Source organism: Suricata suricatta, chromosome 9, assembly GCF_006229205.1.
Source record: "Suricata suricatta isolate VVHF042 chromosome 9, meerkat_22Aug2017_6uvM2_HiC, whole genome shotgun sequence".
NCBI lineage: Eukaryota > Metazoa > Chordata > Mammalia > Carnivora > Herpestidae > Suricata > Suricata suricatta.
This window is the reverse complement of record NC_043708.1, coordinates 121,876,793-121,901,528: the sequence shown is the minus strand read 5'-3', so window position 1 is coordinate 121,901,528 and position 24,736 is coordinate 121,876,793. Positions and strand designations below refer to the sequence as shown.

At 50.4% G+C, this 24,736-nt stretch overlaps 1 protein-coding gene across 1 annotated transcript in view; it reads left to right on the top strand.

Annotated features, from left to right (window-relative positions):
- Positions 1-3: 3 nt before the first annotated feature.
- The window catches only part of ALDH1A3 (aldehyde dehydrogenase 1 family member A3), a gene marked incomplete at its 5' end in the record, with an annotated part of 37,996 nt that continues 13,263 nt past the window's right edge, over positions 4-24,736 (top strand). The window contains 9 exons of the mRNA XM_029952285.1: positions 4-36; positions 5,012-5,116; positions 7,049-7,189; positions 11,634-11,763; positions 12,706-12,767; positions 14,941-15,069; positions 16,915-17,028; positions 19,366-19,468; positions 22,167-22,351. Coding sequence (XP_029808145.1) covers positions 4-36; positions 5,012-5,116; positions 7,049-7,189; positions 11,634-11,763; positions 12,706-12,767; positions 14,941-15,069; positions 16,915-17,028; positions 19,366-19,468; positions 22,167-22,351 — 1,002 coding nt within the window. The remainder of the gene's footprint in view (positions 37-5,011; positions 5,117-7,048; positions 7,190-11,633; positions 11,764-12,705; positions 12,768-14,940; positions 15,070-16,914; positions 17,029-19,365; positions 19,469-22,166; positions 22,352-24,736) is intronic.

Genomic DNA, 24,736 nt, shown 5'->3' with positions numbered 1-24,736 from the left:
CGCCCCGTCCGCAGCCTGGAGGTCAAGTTCACCAAGGTAAGGTGGGCGCCCATCCCACCCGACGGTCGCCTGGCTCTGCGCTGGGCTGCCCGGCCCGGGTAGCGGGGCCGCGGAGCCCGCAGGTCGGGAGCCCAGCCGCTCCGCTCCGAGGGTGCGGGGCGCTGGGGGCGGCGCGCCTTCGGTCGAGTTCGCCCGGCGTCCCCGCAACCGGAGCCCCTCCGCCTGCGTGGGGCCCTCTCGAAGCCAAGTCCGGCGCAGGACATCCGGGGCGGGAGCGCATCCACCTCGCATCCCGAGGGGGGACTCCGGGATCTGCCGCCGTCCCAGATGGATCCTCAGGCGACCGCGCTCAGCGCTTTAAGCCACGGAGCCTGGCGAGGGAGGCCACCGGCGCGGCCCCGACGTGCCCTTGCAGGGTCGCTTTGAAGGCGAACAGAGGTGCGGGCAGCGCTGCCTCGGGTGCGCCGGTCTCCCGCAGACCCCGCGGCAAGGTTTCCGGGGCTGAACGGGTCGGGTTTGGGGAGGCTCAGAGGGCGCCTGAGAACACCGAGAGTCGGTCCCGGAGCTCCTGCTACACTGGAGACTCCAGAGCCACGTCCTCGGGAGCAATCGGAGAGATGTCGCGCCTTCCCAGTTTAACCTACCTGGCTTACCAGTAGAGAGAGGGGAAGTGGGAAGGTGAGCCCCGGGGAAACTGCCCTGAAGCCCAGAAGCCCTGGTGTTTGACAGACGGAGAGTGTGTTCCCCAAGGTCTCCGAACTGGGTCTGTGAAGCCGCGCTGGTGGCAAGGCCACACCGCGCCCCGTGGAGTCTCTGCTCTTTTGCGCTGGGCTGGGAAGTTGGGGCGTCTGCGGAATGGTGCGTTCACCTGCCTGGGGCCCAAAGGAAGACGGCGAAGCCAGGGGCCGCGCCTCGGAGGGCTGCGGGGAGCGCGTCCGGTAGGAGCACTCGGAGAGGCTGTTTGGAGGCCGTGGACCCCGGAGCGCTGCCGGGGTCGCAGGCCAAAAGCCTGGGGTGGCTTCCCTTTCCCCAACTTTCCCTCCTTTTTATTTTTTTAATTCGCATCTTATCCCTAGCCCCCAACTCCAGCTGACACAGCGTCTAGAAAATTCCCCCACCAATTTTACTTTCAAAAGTAGCAATTATGCCTCTCAAATAGTTTTAATCAAGCGGAGAAAGTTGCAGGCCACTATGTGTGGCCTTCAGATTCGGGTCTCTTGGCACTTAATGTCTGCTCTGCCTCTGATCACATGACATTTAAATTAACTGTTTTCAGAGGGCTCTGTAATCAGCAGAGACACTTCACCATAAAGGCTGGAGAGTATTTTTAATGTAGTTTCCGTAAGTAGTATCAGCCTCAGAGCGAAAATTGCAGCACACACTCTGGGAACATAAGAATAGTACCTACGTCTCTGCCGACCGTTATACTGCTAGTGCTTGCCTCTTGGTGGTCGTGATGTTTGGTTTTATTTTTGTTTCCTAAGTTTTGTGTTTTTCTGGGGCGGGGGGACGATGCAGAACCCAGAAATTGCATACTTTATTGCTCTTTTCCTTTCTGCCTTTTTGAGCCCTTTCAGAACAAGGAAGCCGCATATGGAGTGTTTCTTGCTTTCTCTGCAATTCTTTATGGCCCTTTACAAGGGTATGAGCCGCGTCTGTTGTCTTGCTGGGCACCCCGTTTTTCTTAGTGGAACAGAGCAGAGGATGTAAGGCTGAAGAGAGGCGAGGAGGTGGAGGTACCAGAGAATCTGGAGTCGTCGGGGTTCACCAGGTGACAATGGCAGCTGTGGCCTCAGGCCACTGTGGAGGGTGAGGCCTCTGCCTGCTTTGTCCTTGCAGGCCCACCATCTCAGAGGCTGCTGAGGCCGACCGCTAGCAGCTGCAGGTCCCAGGCAGCCTGCACGGTGGTGACTGAGGGACAGCAGCCCTGGCGAGCAATGCTGGGGGAGCTCCGGCTGGCGGAAGGGATCTAGGAAAGAAGCAGGAGCCATGGAATTGCAGAATCAATGGAGGCCAGAGGCAGGCGGTGGGGAGGGATGTGGTGCGTGAGCCAGTAAAGGCCTGTTATTTTTCAAACCTGACTCATGGTACTTCTTGCTAATGGAAGAACCGGCGGGTCTGAGCCCCAGCCTTGGGGCTGCCATTTCCCAGGGTAAGTCCAATTTCCAGAAGGATGATCTTGTCGGAACTTCTTCATCTGCTGTCACATTGTAACACTGGGCTGTGCTGTGTGACTCTGGTGTGGGGGTAGGATCCCCTGGGCATCCCCTCCCGGTTTCAGAGGATCTCGGCCTCTTTCACTTCAGGGGAGCCCTTTTCTTTTCTTATACAATTTTTTTCCGTAACAGAGATTCTCCTTAAGAGTTTCTGGTTCACTAAAACACCCGTTTTTAGGATCTCTTTTATGAAAAAGAAAATTCCCTCAAATCTCCTTTTCTGAAAACATACTCCTCTGAGTTTAGCTGACGTCCGATGGAAGTTACTGTAAATGACATCAGCATACCTCCCTTGGGTGACCACCGTCTTCTCCACCGGGGACCCGGATCTCCTCAGAGCAGCTGTGGTTTTCCAGCTCAGTCTGGATAGAATGCCTCTCTTCTCCTTCAGGAAAATTCGGTGTAACTTCATTTCATACCTCTGCGAGATTTATTTGGTATCGATTCACAAGTGGAAGAGAACTTTTTTTTTTTTTTTTCCTGGAGACATTCTCCTTATTTGGGGCACAAGACAATACAGGCAGCATAATTGGTAGGCCACACTTACTGACCCCTTCTTTATTTATGTTTTTGTTTTGTTTTTGTGGAGAGAAAATCAACAGTTAGAAACCACTTCCAAGATTGCTTTACTAGTGTAGTAGGAAGAAAAAAAAATCTTGCTAAATTGGCAACATCTTGATGGGAAAATATGGTCAGAGTTGAGAAGTCTGATTTTTTTTTTTAAGTTGCTGGTTAGGAGGGACTACAGATCAATGTCATGACCGACCAAGTAATTTTTTTTTTTTTGGAGGAACATGCTTGGAGATGAAGTTTAATAGACATCTGATCGTTGCAATCTGTCTCCATCCTCCTTATTTATATTCTCTTCTACCATCTTCTCATTTCCCTCTCCCTTGGAATTGATACCAGGAAGGATCCAGAACCAGCAGTTTTCACTAACAGTCTCTATTTGCTAACCCACGAAATTTCATCTTCCAACAAATGGGCCTCTCTCTCTCTCTCTCTCTCTCTCTCTCTGGCTACACTTTCCTCCCCGAATTAACTGAACCCCTCTTCCCCGCTTATTAATTTCTTGCTGTTACCAAGTGATTGCTTGCTGGACGGCAAAAGTGAACGCTGGGATTTGGTTTCAGCTGGAAGAATAAACCTGTAATTGTAGCCCTGGCCTATTCCACGTGCTTCCCTGGGGGCCTGGCCTCATGTTGAAGGCGCTGAGCTTCCAGAAGTCGGATGGGCACATCCTCCAGGCAAGGGATGCTCCCAGCTCAGGATTCCACGTGGGGGACAGGGTGCCTCTGCCCACCTGCCCCGGCAAGAGCTGGCCTTCTATGCTTTGTCCCCGCCAGGATGAGACGTCTCCACTTTCCGGGGAGAGTTATCAAAACGGTCTTCCCCCAGCAGCTTCACAGAGTGTGTTTCCTTCCCAGTGAGCTTTGGAATTTTTACAGCAGAGTCTGGGACAGGGACCATAACCAAGCCACGCGCAAGCTGGATGAGATGTCGCTCTGCTCGCCTATGATCACTGGGGAGTCAAGTGTTCCAAATGAATACAATTCACAGTAATTGAAAATAGCCCTTTGAGTGACACAATTTGTTGAAAATGACTCAAAGGGAAGCAAAAGATATGCATATAGATATAGAAATGGAATTCGATGAGCCAGTTCTGTACTTAGAAATTATTGATGGAAGTGCTTCTATAGTGTCTCACCCACATCTATGACTGGGGTCGTTGTGACACCATGATGGGCTGTGATGACAAACAAGGCTGTCCCAAGCTGGTATACCAGCAGATCGTCTGTCCTCTCTGGATAACGGGTGCCTCCACGCTGTCAGAACATGTTTTGTATATTATCTGTCACCTCTATTCCTCATTCTTTTCCAAAAGCCTTCTCGTGTAATGTGGTGATTTTTTTAAGGTAGTTAGCAGTTAGAGTAAACCAAGAGTAAAGAGTATGCACATTTCAGTGTGGGAACTTTGTGGTTTCCTTTTAGTGTGCTCACGATGTCTTTTTATTTTTAACATCCTTATTCTCAGCTGTGTTCCAGATAATTGCGGCTCTGAGCTAAGTGATGTCTGTGGGTTGATTCCTTGGTTCTAGATATAAATGCTATTTGCTACACCTGTTCATATGTAACCAGACCATTTCCTAGCCCAGATACTTACCTTTGTATTCCAACACTGGCTTTTATGAAGCCCGACATGAACATAGACATTTTAAAGACAATGGGGGAGCAGTAACATTGTACATTTCACAAAGATGAGGATTATGGTAAGATTCTTGTAGAAAGCTAGTTCCTCAGCAATCTAGCTGGGGAGTTCCACAAGAAGGCGGGAGAAGGGAGTGCTCACTGCCAACTGACCCTTCAGGGGCAGGTGATTCCTTGGCACTTGATAGGTCCAAATTATTTAATGTTCCCCCAAACTCGATGAGGGTGTTGGATTTAACTTATACCCATTAGCCATTCCTCCATGAATCCATGTTAATGCTTTTTAAAAAGAGAGAGACATTTTAGAAAAATTCCAAATGACTTTAGTTTCATCATGACAAAAAGTAATTCTCTAAAAATGCATTACAAGTCAGGAGACTTGGATTCTAATTCTGAGGGTGCACCAGGTTGGGCATCCCCTTCCTTCCAGATGGTGACTCCATCGCCCCTCCAGGTCCCTTCTGTAAAGGGGTGGGTGGGTTGGTAGGCAGGGGGGAAGGACAAGACGTTACCTAAGGTCCTCAGCACGTTGGAATGATATGATTTTGATTTAACCCTAATGCATTACAACTTCCTTTCCTGGTTAGATATTCATCAACAATGAATGGCACGAATCCAAGAGTGGAAAAAAGTTTGCCACATATAATCCTTCAACTCTAGAAAAAATATGTGAAGTAGAAGAAGGAGATAAGGTGAGTGCTTCGCCTATCCCTCCCACCCCCAAGTAATTAAGTTACCTGCAATTAAAGGATAAGGAGGCAGTTTGGCTCAGCTTTAAGACAGAACTGGCCCGTCCTCTGGGTAGGACCTAAGTTAGCTGCTTCTCAGACACATGGCCCAGAATGGGATCAATTAGGGACGATCCACTGCAGAGAGTCACTCTCCTTTGATAGATGTTTCCCCATCTCTAAGGATGACCTCAGCTATCCTCATCACAGGGCTAAAGGAAAGGTTTTTATCAATTATTTGAACCTGGAGGCATTAAAGAATCTTTCCAGAAAACATTTCCGGCTGGTGTGTTTCACCCAAACGCAGCATTCTGGCAGGAGACACTTTAAAAAAAAAAAAAAGACTTGAAGGGAAAAAGACTTGCTAACCAAGTCATGCAGGAGTAATAACATCATGCAGATTTCTTTTCTGCCAGAACATGAAATGATCGTGTAAAGCTAGAGTCTTTATAACTCTTATAACAACCATGTAACTGCAGAACGATATAACTATGCCTATATATCTATGTCTTCTGGATGCGTCCTTGATATATTTCAAAGCTGAAAGGTATCTTGTAAATATACGTGCCATTAGAAGAAATGTTGAAGGTAAAGCTTTTCTAAGGAGGGAAGGGAAATTGAAACCTGTCCTCCCCCACTAGCGTAATCATCGGATGTTCTTGAAAGTGTATGGGGTAATGTTGAACGTGGACAGGGTGAAAGACACGTGTAAAATGGGCTTGAATTCGATCCCACCAGTAATAGTTCCGTGACAGGCAGGAAACACAGTGGCTCTGCCTGTACAGACCCTTCTGTGGACAGTGCTTCAAGCCAAGCTCTGTTTACAAAGATAACAGCGGGGGGGGGGGGGTGCTCATCTTTATACGATGTCAGTACGTGGTGCGGCTGGGGTGTGGGGGGCAGGGTGTGGAGCAGGAGTCCCAGTGGGTGATTCCAGGTGCATTACACAGGTATCAAGGAGGAGAATGAGACACTGCCCCAGGCTCTGATCTTTCCTTGGTCGGGGTGACTGCTCTGAGCTCGTGGGGCCCCTTGCCCAAGCTTTCGGTGGCCCCCAAGCATGCTTTGGAGACAGAGAATCTTGGTGGAGTGTCCCTCTTGACTGCATTCAGCATCATTTTCTAGGGAAATGAGGCTCCGAGGGGCCTGAGGACTGAGCCATTGTCCATCAGCAACCTAGAGCCTCGACCTCACTTTCCTGACCTAAGAATGGGTGACCTTAAACAACTCTAAATAGCTCTCACCTCTTTCCTTTTACGAAGAAGTTTTGACTGTAATTCTATGGGTGCACAGAAAATCCAGTTCCTTGTCTACAAAATGGTGCAATTCTTCTGCCCCCAGGGGGTAGGTGAGGCTGAAGGGAGAGAAAAGTTCCAGATCCTCCCCGTCTGTGGACTTTTCCGACGTGGTCAGTTCCCAAGAAGCGCTCATGTCCCATTCTCACGATGGGATCAGAGTCCTCAGCTGGAATACAATGCCAAAATAAAATAAAAAGACAGACATTTCCCTCACCTAATTGAATAACTGCGGGAGTGTGTGTCCAAACTGAGCCGGCAAGTGGAAAAATCTTTTCCTACTTGGGTCACCAAGAAAAATAATTAAGGTCGGCAGTTTTAGAAACTATTTTAAAACGCTTTTATGATCAGAAGGATGGTTCTTACTTGGCCATTGTCGGAATCTTGAAAAAGACCTAAGATGTAAAGAAGCAGAAAGTCCCTTGGAAGCCCCCGGACAGGTCCAGTGATTTGAAACCCAGCTGCCATTTTCCGATTGCCACCAATCCCCTTCCTCAGCCTGTGTGATGGAGACAGGTCTCTGCTGTTCTCCATAAGGGACAGCTGAGTTCTCCCAAAATGCAGTCACAGCAAAAGATGATACACTCACTCTGGTTTTCAGCCCGACGTGGACAAGGCAGTGGAGGCCGCACAAGCCGCCTTCCAGAGGGGCTCCCCATGGCGCCGCCTGGACGCGCTGGGCCGTGGCCGGCTACTCAATCAGTTGGCTGACCTTGTGGAGAGGGACCGCGCCATCCTGGCTGTGAGTACACGCGGATCGGCGGGCGGGTGTGGGATGACTGGCTGGCCTCGCAGAGGGGGCCTGTCCCCCATGGAGTCTGGGGGAGACCGAGGGCGCTGGTTTGGTGTGGAAGTGGATGTGTTAGGCCATTTGAGGTATAGCTCTCTGGCAGTAGGCATGCGTCCACGCCCTCTGCCTTCACCTGGTTTTGAAGTCAGACTTTTGCCGCCTGCAGTTCCCATTCTGGAACAAGAACTTGCCTAGAGGAAGTTTAGCTGTATTGGTGGCTCCCAGACTCCACGTCACAGCCAGCCAGATGAGCTAGGCCATGTCCTGGCCCTACACCTGTACATTTATGACATTAACTTTTTTTTTCTACATGAAATCTCTTTCAAAGTTAAGTTTATCTTCATCCTAAGTGATAGTATCCACGAAATTACAGAATTAGTGTGCTGGCATATATATTTTTAAATACTTATTAAGATAAATGCCATCACTCAACATAGAAAAAATTGTTCCCTATAACTTAAAAATCACCCCTGAACTGGGCAGTGGTGAACCTGTTGAACGATGGTGAGGGCAGGGTAACCTGCTTGTGGGAGACCTCCAAGTTGTGAAGGAAAGACCTCCATTCAAATCCCAGCTCTGCCACTTGCTAGCTGGGTGGCTTTGGACAAGTTGCTTTGCTTCTCTGAGCATATATTTCTTTGTGGAAGATATCGGTAAGCATGATACTTAAATGTCATGAGAGTGATCGATTTAAAATCCTTAGCAGAGGCCCTGGCATGCTGTAAGCACGAACTAGATGAGAGCTATTATTAGTAATCGATTCATCATAAATAATGCCACATGCCCAGCTGTATATCCTCCCCACCAGTAATTTCTAGGAATCTTAGTTCTGCTGCTGCAAAAGGGGGCATGTGACTTCAGCCCGCCCCATGAGGTAGGGCTGCTCCAATCAGATCGGCTGTGAAGACAATTATAGACTAAATGCATTATTCAACAGGGATCCTAAGACCTTCCTTTAGTCTTGCAGTGAGTGAGCCGAGGAAATCTCAAGGCCATCTGCTGCCTTGAGGTCCTTTGCACCCTCCACACGCAGCCCTCCTATGGCTTGGACTCTTATTTAAAACTTGCTCCAAACCTTGAGACTCAGTTGGTAGGGGAGAAAAATCTCCTTTTCAGCCTGCGATTTGGAAAAATGGTTCTTTCCTTTCTTGACTGGGTGTCTGGAATGAGCCATAGAATAACCACCGTCATGGAGAACAGCGTCATCCAGGACACTGAGATTGCTTTTGTCCCCGAATGTATGTTTTGGGGGTGGAAGGCCGAAGAACCCTGCATCTCGGGTCCTGCTGTTAGATGCGATGCCCGGAGGGCGCGTCCGCACGGACACCTGAGCTCTCCTTCCTCCCCAGTCGGCCAGTCCCGGCCAGGGCATGTTTGCCCCAAATCTGGGCGAGGGGTGGTTCCCGCTCCGGGTCAGTGTTTCTGTCCAAGGAGCCTCTGGTTTCTTCCTGCAATGACAGCCAGCCTCAACTCTCAAGCTGCCAGACTGGCTTTTTCAAAAACATTTCTGTTTTCACCCAGCATGAGCTCATCAGTCTGCAATGTCCGTGGGGACTAATAGCAGGCGGGAGAGGATGTGCCCTGGGCACCCCTCCCCACCCTGTCCTCAAGTGTCAGTATCGTCCTAAGGAGCAGTGGCTACAGACACCTTTGCCCCATGGGCCCGGCAGGACTGGGCAGCGACAGCAGCTGGCGTGAGCCGCCTCTGCCCTGGGGACCTGGCTGTGCACGAGACATGAGATCCGGCGCTGTGCCGCACCCTGAAAGGAACAGGAGAATTAGTGGGAAATACGGTTTTTCGAACCGGGGCCACATCATAGGCAAACACCCTCACCCTGCACCTTGATAGGGTTTTCTTGCATTTTCATGCAGCGAAGTGCTTCTTTCCATCATGTTCTCTGGCCGGCTCAGTGGTTTCGACAGAGCTACGTATTTACTTCTGTGTTCGATGTTTAGAAACAGATGTGGGCGATCCGGCAGCCCCGGCTTTCTCCCCCTTCCCGAGGCACCTGGGGCCCAGACTCTGGCTCTGTGGGTGCCCTTTCTGGAAGCGCCCCCCAAAAGGGGCCCTTCCCCGTGTTTACTCTCTTTTCAACCCAAGCCCCGTTTCTGGGCCTCCTCATTTACAGCCTTGGCATACGGACTGAGAGTAGGGACAGGTTCCCTTTGCCCTTCTCTTCATTCCTTAGTATCTGAAGATTACAAGGCATCCATTTTTCAGAAAGCATATTTTCTCTTAAAATGGCAAAGGAAGGAAACTCGGGAGCGGCTGCGGTCTCCTCCGGGTCCAGCCGCAGTAACTGTTCACAAGTCCCATCAGCGGCTCACACTTGACATCTCAGGTCAACCCCACACACGCATCTGCGAATCTTTTTCTTTAAGTTTAAAAAGAATTTCCTGCCTAAACCTATCATGACCCCAGTTTTGCTTGGACAGATTCCATAAAACCAAGCTGGCAAATTCATGTTGTCACTCTGGGAAGCAAACTCGCCCAAGTTAATAGTGAAAGCTAGCCAATGCTTTCTGAATCCTCACCATGCTCCCAGGCTTCTGGTGGGCACTTGGCCTGTGCCTTCATTATCCCGTTTCAGAGATGAAGACATCGAGGCCCAGAGAGGTTAGGTAGCCTGTGCAAGGTTATCTAGCATGAGGAGGTAAGCCGAGACTGGAGGCAGGAATTCTCTACAATGCTACGCCTCAGTCCCCCGCCTTTCTCCTCCTTGTCCCACCCCAGAAAAGGGCCAAGAATGAACCCCTCATTCCGCTGACAGATCTGCAGATGCTGTCTCGAGTAGGCCTGTCCTGGACTTTGGAAAGTTATTTGCAGTGACTGGGTTTCCTGTGGGAAAATAAAAATTTTGACGTGGAATCAATAGGAGCGTAAGGTACAGAGTTACTGGATTTTTCATTGGCCTCACTTGGTCCCTGAGCCGCATCTGCTGGGACTGGGACACATCCCAGACCCAGGCCAGCCTTGTCATCTTCAGCAATGCACAGTCCTCTCTCCTCGGTGTCCCCAAGCAAGGATTGCCAAAAAAAACCAGCCCCCCAGAAGGAAGATGATCACAATCCTACCACTGTCACCATCAACAGTTAACGCAACATTTCCCGTGGGCGGGCCCTGCTCTAGCCCTCACGATAGCCCCCTGAGGCAAGTACTACTATTATTAGAGCATTATTAGTATTATCACTATTATTAGTAGTAGGATTATTCTCATTTTACAGATGAGGAAACTGAGGAAGGGAGGGATTCAGGGGTTCTCAGTTCAGCGCGGGAAGTGGTTGCTCCTGGTTAGGAATGCTTGGAAGCCCAGTTCCGACAGAGCCACCCCGAGCACCCTATGTAGCCATTTCACAATCTTCCCAGATGCAAATGTCCAGGGGCAACCACCTCAGGTGTGGTCACTGATGCCCTGAATTCAGTGCTGCTGACCCTCCAGGTGACCTTGGTGTCACCCGGCTCTGTTAGCTTTGGCATCAGCACCTCAACGTGGGAACACAGGTGTCAGACTCAGAGATGAGGCACACGCAGGTGCACATGGAGGGGCCTCTCTTCCCCAGTAAGTCACCATCTCACTGCATCGGCTCTAAAATGAGAATCCAGCCCCAGGCGACGTGTCAGGGTGGCCACTTCCTGCAGAGATGGATGACAGCCGGTTTCAGCCCTGGGCTCAACTGGAGCCGCTTGTCCAAGGGACAAAGGGGTTCTCTTAAACCCAGGCTCGAAATAGAAAAGAATCCGGACCATTGAATGGCTGCGCACTCGCCCTGGGTAATCACCTCCCTCACGGCCAAGGGCGAGCCTGCTCCCTTCCGACCAACCACGCATCCGGCTTCGGCTTCAGCAGCCCAGCTGGGAAGGACTGTGCCTTTGTGCTGATGGCACTACCCTTCAGGACTCTGTCACTCTTTCCACAGCCACGCGGGTCAGCCTATCCAAGATGGAAGAACCCACATCCCCCTTTTGTCAGAGGAAGCCAGCCCTCTCCCCAGGCTCCCCAAAGCCTAACCTCCTCAGAGCTTCCCGGGAAATGCACAACTTGTGGCCAGGTCACACAGCTAAGACAACTGTGCTCCGGACAGAAGACCAGATGCTAGCGAGTCCTCCTTCCCAGGGAGGCTCCAGATCGGACTTCCGTCCGCTGTCCTTCATGGGGACACCGGCCCATGCTCCAGCCGGCCCCCTAGATCGAGAAGTGTTGAAAGGAAAGACATCCTTGACAGTTGGAGACAGTCTCATGGAAAACGGAGTGTCTTGCTTTGTGACAAGACACACAGAACATCGCACACATGGCGTTCTAGAACTGTGCTCTCCTCCCGTCTCCTGTCGTTAGCAACCCGACAGCCAAAAGGGAAACTAACTACATCTGAAACAGATGTTGTCTTTATGTTGCAGACCCTGGAAACGATGGACACAGGGAAGCCATTCCTACATGCGTTTTTCATCGACCTGGAGGGCTGTGTTAAAACCCTCAGATACTTTGCAGGGTGGGCTGACAAAATCCAGGGCAGGACCATCCCCACAGGTAAGCCGACGCAGGATGCCCAGACTCATCTGGGGCCTTCTGGGGGCTCTTTCTTCTCGTCGCTCCTAGTTTCCACCCAGCGCCCCCTTCCCTGTCCCCAAAGGAGATGGCACTTGCTGATTTCTTCTCTTAAGGAGTTTTTACTTTTTATAAATTCTTTTTTTAATGTTTGTTTATTTTTGACGGGGGGAGGGGCAGAGAGAGAAGACAAACTGAAGCAGGCTCCAGGCTCTGGGCTGTCAGCACAGAACCTGACATGGGGCTCAAACTCATGGACTGAGAGATCATGACCTGAGCCAAAGTCAGAGCTTAACTGACTGAACCACCCAGGAGGCCCAAGGAATTTTACTTAAAAAAAAAAAAGTTTATATATATATTTTTTAAATTTTTTAAACATTTATTTATTTTTGAGAGACAGAGAGAGATAGATCATAGATCATGAGCAAAGGAGGGGCAGAGAGAGAGGGAGACACAGAATCCGAAGTAGGCTCCAGGCTCTGAGCTGCCAGCACAGAGCCCAATGCGGGGCTCAAACCCACAAACTGTGAGATCGTGACCTGAGCCAAAGTTGGACATTCAACCAACTGAGCCACCCTATGTATATATTAGAGAAAGAGAGCACAAGTGGGGAAGGGACAAGAAACAGTGGGTCCGAAGCAGGCTCTGAGCTATTAGCCCAGAGCCTGATGCGGGGCTTGAACTCATGAGCTGTGAGATCATGACCTGAACTGATGTTGGACACTTAACCAACTAAGCTACCCAGATGCCGCCCCAAGAATTTTACTTTTAAAACTGAGTTAAAAATCCCATCTTTGTAGACTGGACAAGACTTGGAAATGACACCTTTGTGGACTTCTGGGCTTCTTTCTTGTCTTTTTGTTACATAAAATCCTTAACCTAGATTAATCTCGGTGTGTTCTCTCCCTGTAACCTCTCTTCCAGATGACAACGTTGTGTGTTTCACCAGGCATGAACCTATAGGTGTGTGTGGGGCCATCACTCCGGTAAGTATGATGACTTTTCTAGATTGATCCATGTAGATCCTGCCCCACGCCCCTGTAGCCTTTGGAACCTGTTTCTGATGTGTCTTGATTTGATCACACCAGCATTAACTGAGCATTTGCTTTGTGGCATGGAGTTCAGTGCTTGATGGTTATCAGGATAGATTAGATCCCATTCCTGTTCTCAAGGGACTGACCCAGGAGCACAGCAGAAGGCACCAATGATTCCAACCAGAGGGCTAAGAGTAGCCAGTTTACCCTAGAGCAGTGGTCTCATAAGTGGGCCTTGAAGGATGAGAAAGAGTGGTTCAATAGGAAAGTGGGTTTTCTAAGCAGCAGGAATGGCCAGAGCGAAGGTGTAGGGGTGCCTGGGCTATTTGGAGGGCAGGGACAACTGGTGAAGCCACACTTAGATGGAGACAAAGTGAGGAAGGGGAGGTGCACATGTCAGGTGGTGTAGACCCGGTGGGCTGTGGTTGCCGAGGGTCTGGGACTTTATTCACCCAGCAATGGGGAACCTGGTGCCAGGATATGTGGTGATGCTGGCCATCTTTTGGAGGAAGCCCCAGGCCCCTGCAACACTAGGGCGGGAAGCTGGGCAGACAGAGAGGATTGGAAATGTGCTCCCAGAGACGCAGGAGCTGTGTTCACTCAGCAAACAGTTGAGAGCCTGCTGTATGGCAGGCACGGCACCAGGGTACCAGGTACTGAAGACCTGAAGGAAAGGGGTCTAGCCTTTGTCCCTGAGGAACTTGCAGGTCAATTAAAAGGCTGAGGAAGGTTTCCCCAACAAGAAAAATGATAATACAGAAACTATTGAAAGACCTAGCAGAAGCATGGAATTGAAAGCTCCTAAGGATGGACAGTTGGTGGAGTTTAGTGGCTAATCGGAGGTTGGGGGTGAGTCCTGGCTGGAGTTGGGTGGATGGTATCGCTCGCTGACTTGAGGAAGATGGGGAGAGAAGTAGGTTTGGGTGGAGGGAAGTGAAGTGAAAGATGAAGGTAAGTCTGGGCAGGTGACGTAGAGGGGCCAGTGGAATAGGAAAGCAGTGGGTCCCATCAAGCATTTGCAAATTTGGGTCTAGAGGTCAAGAGAGAGGCGAGGGCTGGAGCTACCTTCAGGTGATGGTCAGGACATCGGGTTGGGATGGGAGTCATCCAAAGAGGGATGTAGAGTGACAGAAGAAGACCTGGGGCCAAATCCCATAGACTATCAGGGGCCTCCACTGAGAAGGCTGAGCAGCAAGGGTCAGGGGCATCCTGGGAATGGAATACATTCCCAGACAAAGATTGTGATCAATGGGGTCAGCCCTTCCTAGAAATTAAGAGAGACAGAAACACAGCTGTTAGATTTGCTCACCAACAGTGGTGGTGGTTTGGGTTCAGCAGAAGCCCCATTGCTGGGACTTGCAGAAGGGGACCTGGGCATGTGGACCCAGCTCTGCTAAGAAGCTTCGAGGAGAGAGAAGGGAGCTGATAGGCCCAGGGAACGTATGGAGAGAGGTGGAGATTTGTTTGTCACATAGGAGAGATGATGGTATTTGTGTGCTAGAGAGTGGGGACCCAGGAAAAACAGGGGACCCCAATCATCAGTGGGGGGACCCCAAAACAATGCCTGCCATCATTTAGCTGAGCATACTAGCCTTTGGGAAGTAGGATCTTATGTTTGTTGTCTATGGTAGGAATTCCAGACAAAGCTGGGGAAGAAATATAAACATAGAGCAGAAATATAAACATATAGCAGATTCCTCTTTGCAAAGACTACCTATGAACAACTCCCAGAATGCAGTTTAGGAAGCACCAGGCAGGAATGAAGTGGTTTTTTTAAAGTTTTAATGTTTATTTATTTATTTTTGAGAGAGAGAGAGAGTATGAGCTGGGGAGGGGCAGAGAGAGAAGGAGAGAGGGAATTCCAAGCAGGCTCCGATGTGGGGCTCCATCTAGGGAACCATGAGATTATGACCTGAGCTGAAATCAAGAGTCAGACGATTAACCGACTGAGCCACCCAGGGAGCCCCAGGAATGACGTTCTGATCATTGCACAGTCCTGTGTTACCTCTTATGCCCCAAATCTAGACCATGCAAAGCAAATCCCCTCCATGGAGGCATTGCAGGGCCCCAGGACAGGGGAGCGGGGTGGGTCCAGCCCCCCACGGTCCTCTGTGTTCTGTTGCAGTGGAACTTCCCTCTGCTGATGCTGGTGTGGAAGCTGGCGCCGGCACTCTGCTGTGGGAACACCGTAGTTGTGAAGCCGGCGGAGCAGACTCCCCTCACGGCCCTTTACCTGGGCTCTCTGATCAAGGAGGTAAGGCGTCCAAAAAAGAAAGACACTATTATGTGTTGTCGATAACATTCCCACTCCTCGGCACCAGGCCACAGTCACCAGATAGCACGGCCCCCTCGAGCTGGGCTGTGGGTGACAGTGCCAGCCTGGTGCAGCTGAGCAGGAAGGGAGTGGCTTCTGTGTTTGACTTGGCAGCCCTGTATTCTTTCTCCTGCTTGTGGTCACAGAGCTAGAAGAAACTCCATTCCTCCCACCGATCCTAATGAGAATACTTAACTCTTATTATGGGTTCAAACCTATGGTTGAGGAGCAAATGTTGTGTCTAGAGAATGTGTAGGAGGAGCACTTGGCAGGAAGCCAAATATCTGGGGGTTCTTCAGGCCTTGCATTTGTGGTGTGCAAAATGGTCTGCAATCTTGCAGGCTCCCACGGCAGCGGCCGCCCCGAGCGGGCCCACTCTCCTGTGATCTTGCTTCTCCGACGGTTGTCCCCTCCCCTGGGGCAGCCACCTTTCAGGGAAATGAGCAGCCCAAAGAAACACCTCCTTCCAGACACACCTGGCAACATGCTTCAGTCCCTCTGTGCCCAGCTGTATGCTGCGAAGAGGTTCAAAAAGAAGCAGGAAGGGATGTGGGATGGGAGAAAAGATCCATTCATTTCACTTTTCAGGGGGGCAAATACGATCAGGAAGCATGACCTTCACTGCTTAGAACTAAGGCCCCAGCAGCCACGGGGAACTGACCAGTTTCCCACTTTCCTTTGACTGGTGATGTAGGGCACGATTACATCATATTCTTGAGACTGACAGAACCGTTAGAGCACGGGCCCCCGGGACAACTGCGACTCGAGCCCCACGCCCTAAACTCTTCCCTTCCTAAAATAATGTGTTTTAATAGCATTGGATGCTAAATTAATTAAATATTTGTTAGATGGTGTCCCCCCCACCTCATTCATTTGCAGTGCTCTTGGTTAATAAAGAGTCCTCAGAAATGCAAAGCAGGAGGCATGAATGCCTAAGAAATGGCAGTCCCCACCTTGAGGACCTGCCGTCTCTGGGTGGGGCCCAGGTTCAACAAGCAAGAGGTCTGAGCAAGTGATTACACTGTTGCCATTTGGAACATTGATGAGACGGGTTTAAAAAATGAAGGCTGGCTCTTTCTTCAAGAAGGTAGTTGATCCCAGTGATTTCAACCCATGCATTAAACAGGAAACAATAATAAATGTGTAGAATTCATATTTTTCTAAAGGGAACTTAAAAACTGCTGCTACGTGTTAGGTACAAAACCGGTTTATGCCACATGAACAGAATCACGAGTTTGGTTTTGGTACTTTGTGTCCCTCTTTGTATTCAGTTGTATAATACTTCCAAATTCGAAATGAGAAGAAAAGCTGTTCTGTATCAAACCATCTAAGCAATAAATGTTATATTTTAAAAATGGCAAAAAAAAAAATGAAGGCTGAAGCGCAGAGAGGATATTTTGCAGGTGTCTCTGAGCCTTGGGGTTTGTGAGCAAGATAGCCCTCTTCTCCCAACACACACAGAGACACACACGCACAGACGCGCTTATGCACACGCACATGCACACTCACAGAATGGTGCTCGGCTGTGGAGGCTCACCGCCATGTTGGTCAGAGGCCCTTTTGGGTTCGTAAGTGCTGCCCAGAAGGAAGGGTGTACGCCTCGCCCTGGCCCAACCCACACACTGGCGGCCTGGGGTGGACGCATGACCCGGGCCCTGGCTTCCCAGTGAGGGTGCCCCTGGGCTTGTGGACATCCTACAGCCGTCCGCCTGTTGGCCTCTGCGTGGTCTGGGCTAGACACTGATCCATTGTTCTCCTCTGAATGCCTCCTCAATTTCCTTCCAGGTCGGATTCCCTCCAGGAGTGGTCAACATCGTGCCAGGATTTGGGCCCACGGTGGGCGCGGCCATTTCTTCTCACCCTCAGATCAGCAAGCTGGCCTTCACGGGGTCCACAGAGGTAACGTCCCCACTGGCTGTGGGCAAAAGTGGTGGTCACTGCATGACCTGAGAACTGGGAACTTCTCCTTTGAAGAAGCTGCTTTGAGGAGCTAAACTACAGCTTATTTTCCTTCTACATATGACCGTGATATTTAATAGAGAACAATCAGTAAAAATAATGATAACAATAATAAGTAAATAAATAAAGTCACTGGTCCAGTTTCCAAACTAAATAAATACCTAATAGAACTCAGAAGACTTAGAAGGAAAGATTGGTAGATAAGATAAAATAAAAATGTAAAACATCCGTAGGACAAACAACATCACAATCGCAACGAAGGGGTAAATAGCAAGTTGGCTGAAAACGAATCATAATTCATGTAGCTGTCCTCGGCTTAAAATCCATAATATCCCTAAAATCAGCGGGGGAAGGAAAAGCACACTGAATGGTGAGACAATGGGTAATTCAGAGAAGAGAAACACCAAATGTCCAATAAGATTGACCTAAGTTCCTGGTGTAGTCTGTCAGATTGGTAAAAATTGGAACCGAATGTCATTGACATTCTCGGAAAACAGGCACTCACCCGCCCCAGGACCAGGGGGCAGGGCAATGTGGTAGCGCCGACCACAAGTTTGAAAGCGTCAAACGTCTGCCCCAGAAATGCCATTTCAAAGCGGCTACATTGAGAAATATCCTCCATTCAAGGACTTTCAAGCATACTGTATCCATTCTGTACGCTGTGTTGCAGCCCTTACAGTAAGGAAAACTGTCCGGCATCTGTGGTTGAGGCACAAAAACGTTAACTGTGGGAAAGTATCTTTAGGACGATCCCACTAGTAAAAGCGTGGGGATGGAGACATAGAAATTGTCCATAAGGATCCCCAAGAAATCCTTAACCGTGGCCACCTCTGGGCAGGTCCTGGGGCACAGGGTGAGGGGAGATGAGACTTTCCCCCTTTTTAATTGATGCACATATGCATGTGGGATTATTTTTTTAATATTCTGTCCTTGAGAGAGAAATAAATTAACACTGCCCGTGCAGTGAGTGTCCCCATTTCCCCCTAAGATCCATCCAGCCGGAGCCCCAGAGGCCAGGACTGCATCCGCCCTCCTCTGCCGGCTCAGGGGAGCACTTCTAGAGAAGCCTAGTCAGAGCCAAATTGGGGCCCCGCATGGCATCCCTACAGTGGGGGCGCTCAGCACACCTTCCCACCCTACGTGCTCCAGCTCCACCAGGCTGTGAGAACACCCCTCAACCCGACAAGGACTCACAGGCTGGTATTGCTTCTGTTGCTCTCTGGGGACAATCACTGTCACTATGGAACTATTCCAAGCATCATTCCAGTCCATCAACCATAAGGTGGCCAATTTTTCTTTAAATTTTTTTAAATGTTTTTTTAAATTTTATTTTTGAGAAAGAGAGAGAGAGAGAGACAGAGTGCAAGCAGAGGAAGGGCAGAGAGAGAGGGAGACAGAGAATCCGAAGCAGGCTCCAGGCTCTGAGCTGTCAGCACAGAGCCCAATGTGGGGCTTGAACTCACGGACTGTGAGATCATGACCTGTGCCAAAATCGGACACTCAACTGACTGAGCCCCCCCAGGAGCCCCGAGCTGTCCAATTTTTAAAATGCACTCACACCTAAGTTTTGGGGAAACAGCCTCAGCCCTAGAAAAGCCCAGAGCACATTGGTCTCTGAGAGTCTTCGAATCTCCAAGTGTGTGGCACCAGTTGTGGGAAGGGCCCAGCCTAGCTTCTAGCAGTACATGGAATGACAGGAGAGACCCGTCAGGGACAGGAAGGAGGTTGGTAAGTGGTCCCTGCTACTGCCCAGTGTACCAATTCTCTCCCCTGCTCTTGGAGAGGCCTGAGGCTTGAGTCTGTTTCCAGAAAACTGGCTCTTTCTCATCCTGAGGGTCAGCTTCCCTATGACCCTAACATTCGGAGGTTCCCTGAGATTATACCACAGAGCCACACAGAACCACCTCCCCTACTAGAAGGGGCTGGTCCCCTTGGGCCCCTTGCCAGACTAGTTGGACCAGCCTGCTGGCAGGACGGACGGGCACCAGGACAAGTAGGTAGCCAGCCATGCCCCTTGCCTGCTGTATGGCTGTGGGTGAACCGCTGGGCCTTCCAAAGACTCCCACTCCACCCCTGTAAGTGGAACACTTTGGACCAAGGGTTCCAGTGATGTCAAGGTCGGATGCATGAGGAGATGCAGTGAAAGGAGAGACAGCGTTACAGCCCAGGGCACCTGGGCAGAGAGACAATGCTTTCTGCCTCCTAGGCTCGTCCAGAATGTTTAGGCCACGCCTGGCCCCATCTGAGGTTTCATCGGGTCTGTTTTTTGTCCTGTAGGTTGGAAAGTTGGTTAAAGAAGCCGCCTCCCGGAGCAATCTGAAGAGGGTGACACTGGAGCTTGGGGGCAAAAACCCCTGTATTGTGTGTGCTGATGCTGACCGTGAGTCTCTCCCCTTGTGGGCATTGCTGGGGCTTTAAGGGATCCATAAACCTCTCCTGCTTCCTTGCCCAAATTCAGGACCAACTGAGACACACACACACACACACACACACACACACACACACACACACACACACACACACTGGGGCTGTTTTTCCACCTTGGGCCGTCCTGACCTAAGGAGGCAGATGGAGATCAAAACACCAGCTCTATTGCTAATAGAATGCTTCACTGGAGAAAAATATGTCCTGTGTGGTGGCAGAGAGGCTGCCTGTTCCTGCCTTTGGAGGTTAAGTTTACGTCGCCTGTCCCTGCAGAGCTGGGGCCCTGGGGAGTGAGTCCAGACTCTTCTCCAGAGTCCTGTGTGCAGGGAGGGGTCCAAGAGAAGGAGGAGCAGGACTGATGCTGTGCACTCACGGGCATTAATCATTCCACCCTCCCCGTCAGTATTTCCTACTGTGCTTCGAGGCTCTCCAAAGACTTGAGAAGTTTCTTCCTTCTTTGTCAGGCCTGACAGATCAGAGGATGGTGGTGGCTGACCTTTAAAATTACCTCCCTGGTCTGGGTGCTACCTCTCTCCCTCCACCTCTGCCCTGAGAAAGCAACCTTGCCCGGCTGCGTGAGGGCAGCTTGTGTCTTGCTAGAGGTTCATGGTTGGCACAGTATGAAAATAGATGCTCTTCTTGGGTGCCATGTCCAGAAGGAGGAAGGAGGGGCCACATTGGGCATTCATTCACCTGCCGATAGGGTCAGCCACCAAAAGGGGTGACTTCCCAAGTACCTTGGGAAGCATTTTAAAGAGTAACCTCCCCCACTCGCCCACTGGTGCCAGAAATTCCTCTCATGGGGAACAAAGCCTTGCAATCCATGCTCAGATAAGGTTGGAAGTGCAAATATCCCTGAGAAAAATGACCCTAGCCCAATTTCTTGCTAAGGTGTAAATGGCTGATATCACTTCCTCTCCTTGAAGCTGGCTTTCCTCCTGAGGGAGGAAACAAGTTTCAAGGAAGGAGAGGGAAGCTGGGCATGAAGACAGGCTGCTCATTTTTTTTTTGCCCTGGGTTAGTGGCCCTTGTGAGAGCATCACTAGTGTCGCTGATGGTTTCTGGAGCACATGAAACAGTTCTGGGCAGTGCCACATTTGGGCTCCCCAACTCCAATCCTAAGCCAGGACCCCTGTTTTGCATTTTGCATGCTTGTCCCACCATATCTGGGTGCTGCATCTGCACCCAACTCATCTTCTTACCCCGTCAGTGAAAAAAGGAAAAAAAAAAAAACACTGCAGCTAAAACACAAAACCCCTCCATGTTTGAGGCTTGGCTTTACAAGGGTCCTACATACCCTATGTAGCCACCTCCTGCTCCTCATCTGGGCAGTGCCAGTACGCAAATTCTGTGCATCAGAATTCTGCCATCACTGGCATCCAGACATAGTAGCAATGGTGACATGCCCCCCCCCCCCGCATTCCCCATCACTGCAGCCATCACCTGTGGCTCCCATCAGGATGCAGAAGGAACAGTTGGCACAGAGAAGGTGAGGGTCAGGGAAAGCCAGAACCTTGCTGCTCCATGGACCTCTACAGACTGTCCTGCTGGGTAGCAGTGGCTCAGTTCTCAAAGTGGAGGCCAACAGTCCTCGGGGCCGCCCTGAGAGCAGTGCCGGTGTCTGTGGATCACCTGCTCATGGGGAAGCTTAAGCAGCAGTGTGTGTATTGGAGGGGCGGGGGGTATGGAAGGACCAGCTAACAGCGGGGCATGAGAGGCCAGTCTGTGAGCCCTGAAGGGAAGCCCACAGAGCTTCTTCTTCTTCATGAAGCACGTCCCCAAAGGTTTGACTCACTAAGCACCCTTCTAGTTTTAACTCGGTGCCTGCTCTCCAGTTCAGATTCAGCCCTCATGAGGCCGGATCCCTGCTTTCTTTTTTAACCCATACAAGTCCTACATGGAGTTCATGTTAGTCAGTAATACTTCATAAGCAAAAAAAAAAAAAAAAAAAAAGCTTGCTTAATAGGACTTGGTAAGTGAAGGAAGCTCAAGGTGGAAAATGTGGGCTTCTCTAAAAGCTGTCACCAATTGGGGCACCTGGGTGGCTCAGTCTATTAAGCAGGAACTTCTGCTCAGGTCAGGATCTCAGGGTTCCTGGGTCCCAGCCCAGCCTCCACTCTGTGCTGACAGCTCGGAGTCCAGAGCCTGCTTTGGATTCCAAGTCTTCCACTCTGCCCACCGCTCCCCTGCTCTGCTTACTCTCTCGCTCGCTCTCTCTCTCTCTCTCTCTATCAAGAATGAATAAACATTAAAAAAAAAAACAACTTTTTAAAGCTCTCACCGATGCCTACATCTGTACTTAGCAAAGGTTAATCTATAGAACGGGCAGGTCCTCCAGAAAGGGGGAGGGGAGGGATCCCGGAGCAGGTGAATGGAGGGTGGGGGAGGGAGTATTACTACAACTATCCGTGCTGATTAGCATAGTAAAGAAGTCCAGAAGTCTCAGGACTCACTTAACACCCCACTCCCTGTGCACCAGAAAATCCCTTTTCCCAACCTCTCTGTTGGGAAATGCCGAGAATAAAATTAATTTCTGAAACGCAGCCATTCCGGGGCCTGTTTTCTTGCGCCGGCAATTAGAGTTGCAGCTGTCACCAGTCCGGCCCTAACGACTTAATCGCTTCCTCTTGCCCCCGCCGCCCCCCTCCCTCCAGTGGACTTGGCCGTGGAGTGTGCCCATCAGGGAGTGTTCTTCAACCAAGGTCAGTGCTGCACGGCCGCCTCCAGGGTGTTCGTGGAGGAGCAGATCTATGCCGAGTTTGTCAGGCGGAGCGTGGAATACGCCAAGAAACGTCCCGTTGGAGACCCCTTCGACGTCAGAACGGAACAGGGGCCCCAGGTAACCTACTGATGTGTTGGCACCTTTCTTGCGCGTCTGGAGGCTCAACCAGGCAGTCCCTTTGGACCTGGATCCTTACAGCTCTGGGCTTTTTGATTCCACGGTGCGTTTCAAAGCAGAAGGGGGATCTAGAAGCAGAAGGGAGGCTGCTTGCTACCTGAGGCTTTTGTTTAGATGCCATCGATGAACAGTATAGTCCCATCACGGGGAGTGGACACACACCCCTGTTGCTCTTTGCAGCAAATAATGCCAAGCTCAGGGCCTTGGCAGGAGGGAGGCATTCCCAGTTCAGAAGGCCTTATGCTTGCACCCTCCAGCCAAGAGGACCATCCACTTTCTGAGCCACTGGGATCCCCAGAGGAGACACTCAGGCCAAGCCCGTCTTACTTGGCTGCTTTCCCTACAAAAGTGGGGCTGTAACCCTGGCCGAAAGGCAGCAAAGTACAGGCAGGGGCAAAGTACCCAGAGCCGACAGTCTCAGCCTCTAGGCCCTCGAGTTCACATGCGCTGTAGGACAAGGTGACCGTCAGAAACCTAAGAGTCCCAGTGGAGAGGGCTCTGAGAACTGGGATGCATCCCTGGGCAGGCGGAACTTGTCTCTGGAGGCCTGGTTTTCGAAACTTAACGAGAGGATGAAAATGATCATAACCACGAGGTTTAATAACCTCTTTAAAAGGGCACATCCTGTATCACTTTCTTACTAATTATGCAGTGCAGCAGATGGATAAATATTTAAAAGAGGGCAGCCTGGCCATCCCATGCATTATTGAAATGGAGCTCGGCAGCAACCCACTTTTCTCGTAGCCAAAGTCCTGGCCCAGCCACGAAGTTTCAAATCACGTGTCAAAACTCACCTACTCGTGTCTGTATCCTGCGAGCTTGCTGCTGACCCACTGCCGTGGCACCATGTGTTTACATGGGAAGTTTGGCTCTGTGACTTTGTGAAAGTCCCAAGCTCCTTCCAAACCTCAATTTCCTCATCTGGAAAATGGGAGTAATGGCTGAATATTATGAATATTTCAAGGCACCTAAAAGTCTTTATTTTTTAAAGGTGGAAGGTGGTACACAGACATTAAATGATGGGCTCCCTGATCTAGGTGGCAATGAATGTCTGTGCATGTCACGTTGATCAGGTCTTGCTTGACCATCCTGTGGGGACGACCTGGCTGGGAAAGGGGGAGGAGCACATGGAAAAGGTGCATTTCTGGCCACAGTGTCCATCCTTGCGTTTTCCCAGCCCACATGCTCTGTGGCTCCAAAGCCACGTGACCCTGGTAGGAAGAAGCATCTCAGCTTGTGGCCCAAACTCCCCACCCTGCCAGACCTCAACTCCAAACCCAGCGGCCAGTGACACAAAGTTGTCCGGTGGCCCTGGTTGGATTTGAGGTCTGAATGCAAACATGGCCACAAGTCATTATCAAACCCACCGTGATTGTAAAACTAATCCAGACTCCGTGGGAAATAAGTGAGCTGATCCCAAACTAAGGAAACCCTTTCACCCTATCATTATTCATAAGTCTCTTTCCAAGGCTCCAGACTTGACTTTTGAAGCCAGATACAGAAATCTCTTCCAAGAGAGCAGATCCAAGCAGAATGGGTGTTGATTTCGTCGGTGCTTTTGATGCTGCTGCTAAAAGTCCTTTTGAAAGCTCACTTAAGCCGCCTAACCTCAGCATATTATTTTAGGACGCTGTTGGATTTTTTCTCCCAAAGTGCTTTTTCATCTATGGTAATAAGATTTTTTACTCAGAGAGGATTTACAGCTGTCTAAATAGTCGGTCCTGTCTGTCTCATGCCTGTAAAACAGCTAGCTGACCTAGACCACTGTCCACTGCAGGCAGTTGCTTTGCTGAATGCCCCAACATCTTTCAGGTTTATTTGGCAATGAGGCACATAAGCATTGCACAGGCCACCTGGGGTGGGGCGGGGGTGGGGGGCAGGATCTGGTGCTCTCGCCAGCAGAGCCTAGTGCAGCTTTCGACCTGTCCTTCAGGGTCTATCTGACTCCGTCTCTGGTGCTGTGCCCCACCATGCCCTTCACTTCTGAAATGTTCTTCTTCCAGCACTGAAAGGCACCAGCTGCCATTTCTTGGAGGGCTATTAGATTTAAACAATGTGTTCGCATGAACTCCTCAGAAAGAGTTGACTCTGGGTATGCAGGCTTTCCATGGGGACCCCAGCACTGCCTACAGCACGGACAGGCGAGAAGTCTGGTCTTACGGGCAGAGAATGGTCACAGCCATTCAGGACCCATTGATAAAGCCCTACAAGCCCTCTTGGCCTCTGAGGAGGAGGAAAGAGCTGTCCTGAAACTTTTAACCCAGGACCAGGTTCATCCAGAGAGAAGCTGAGAGAACCCTGAGATTTTACTGGATCCATTACAGT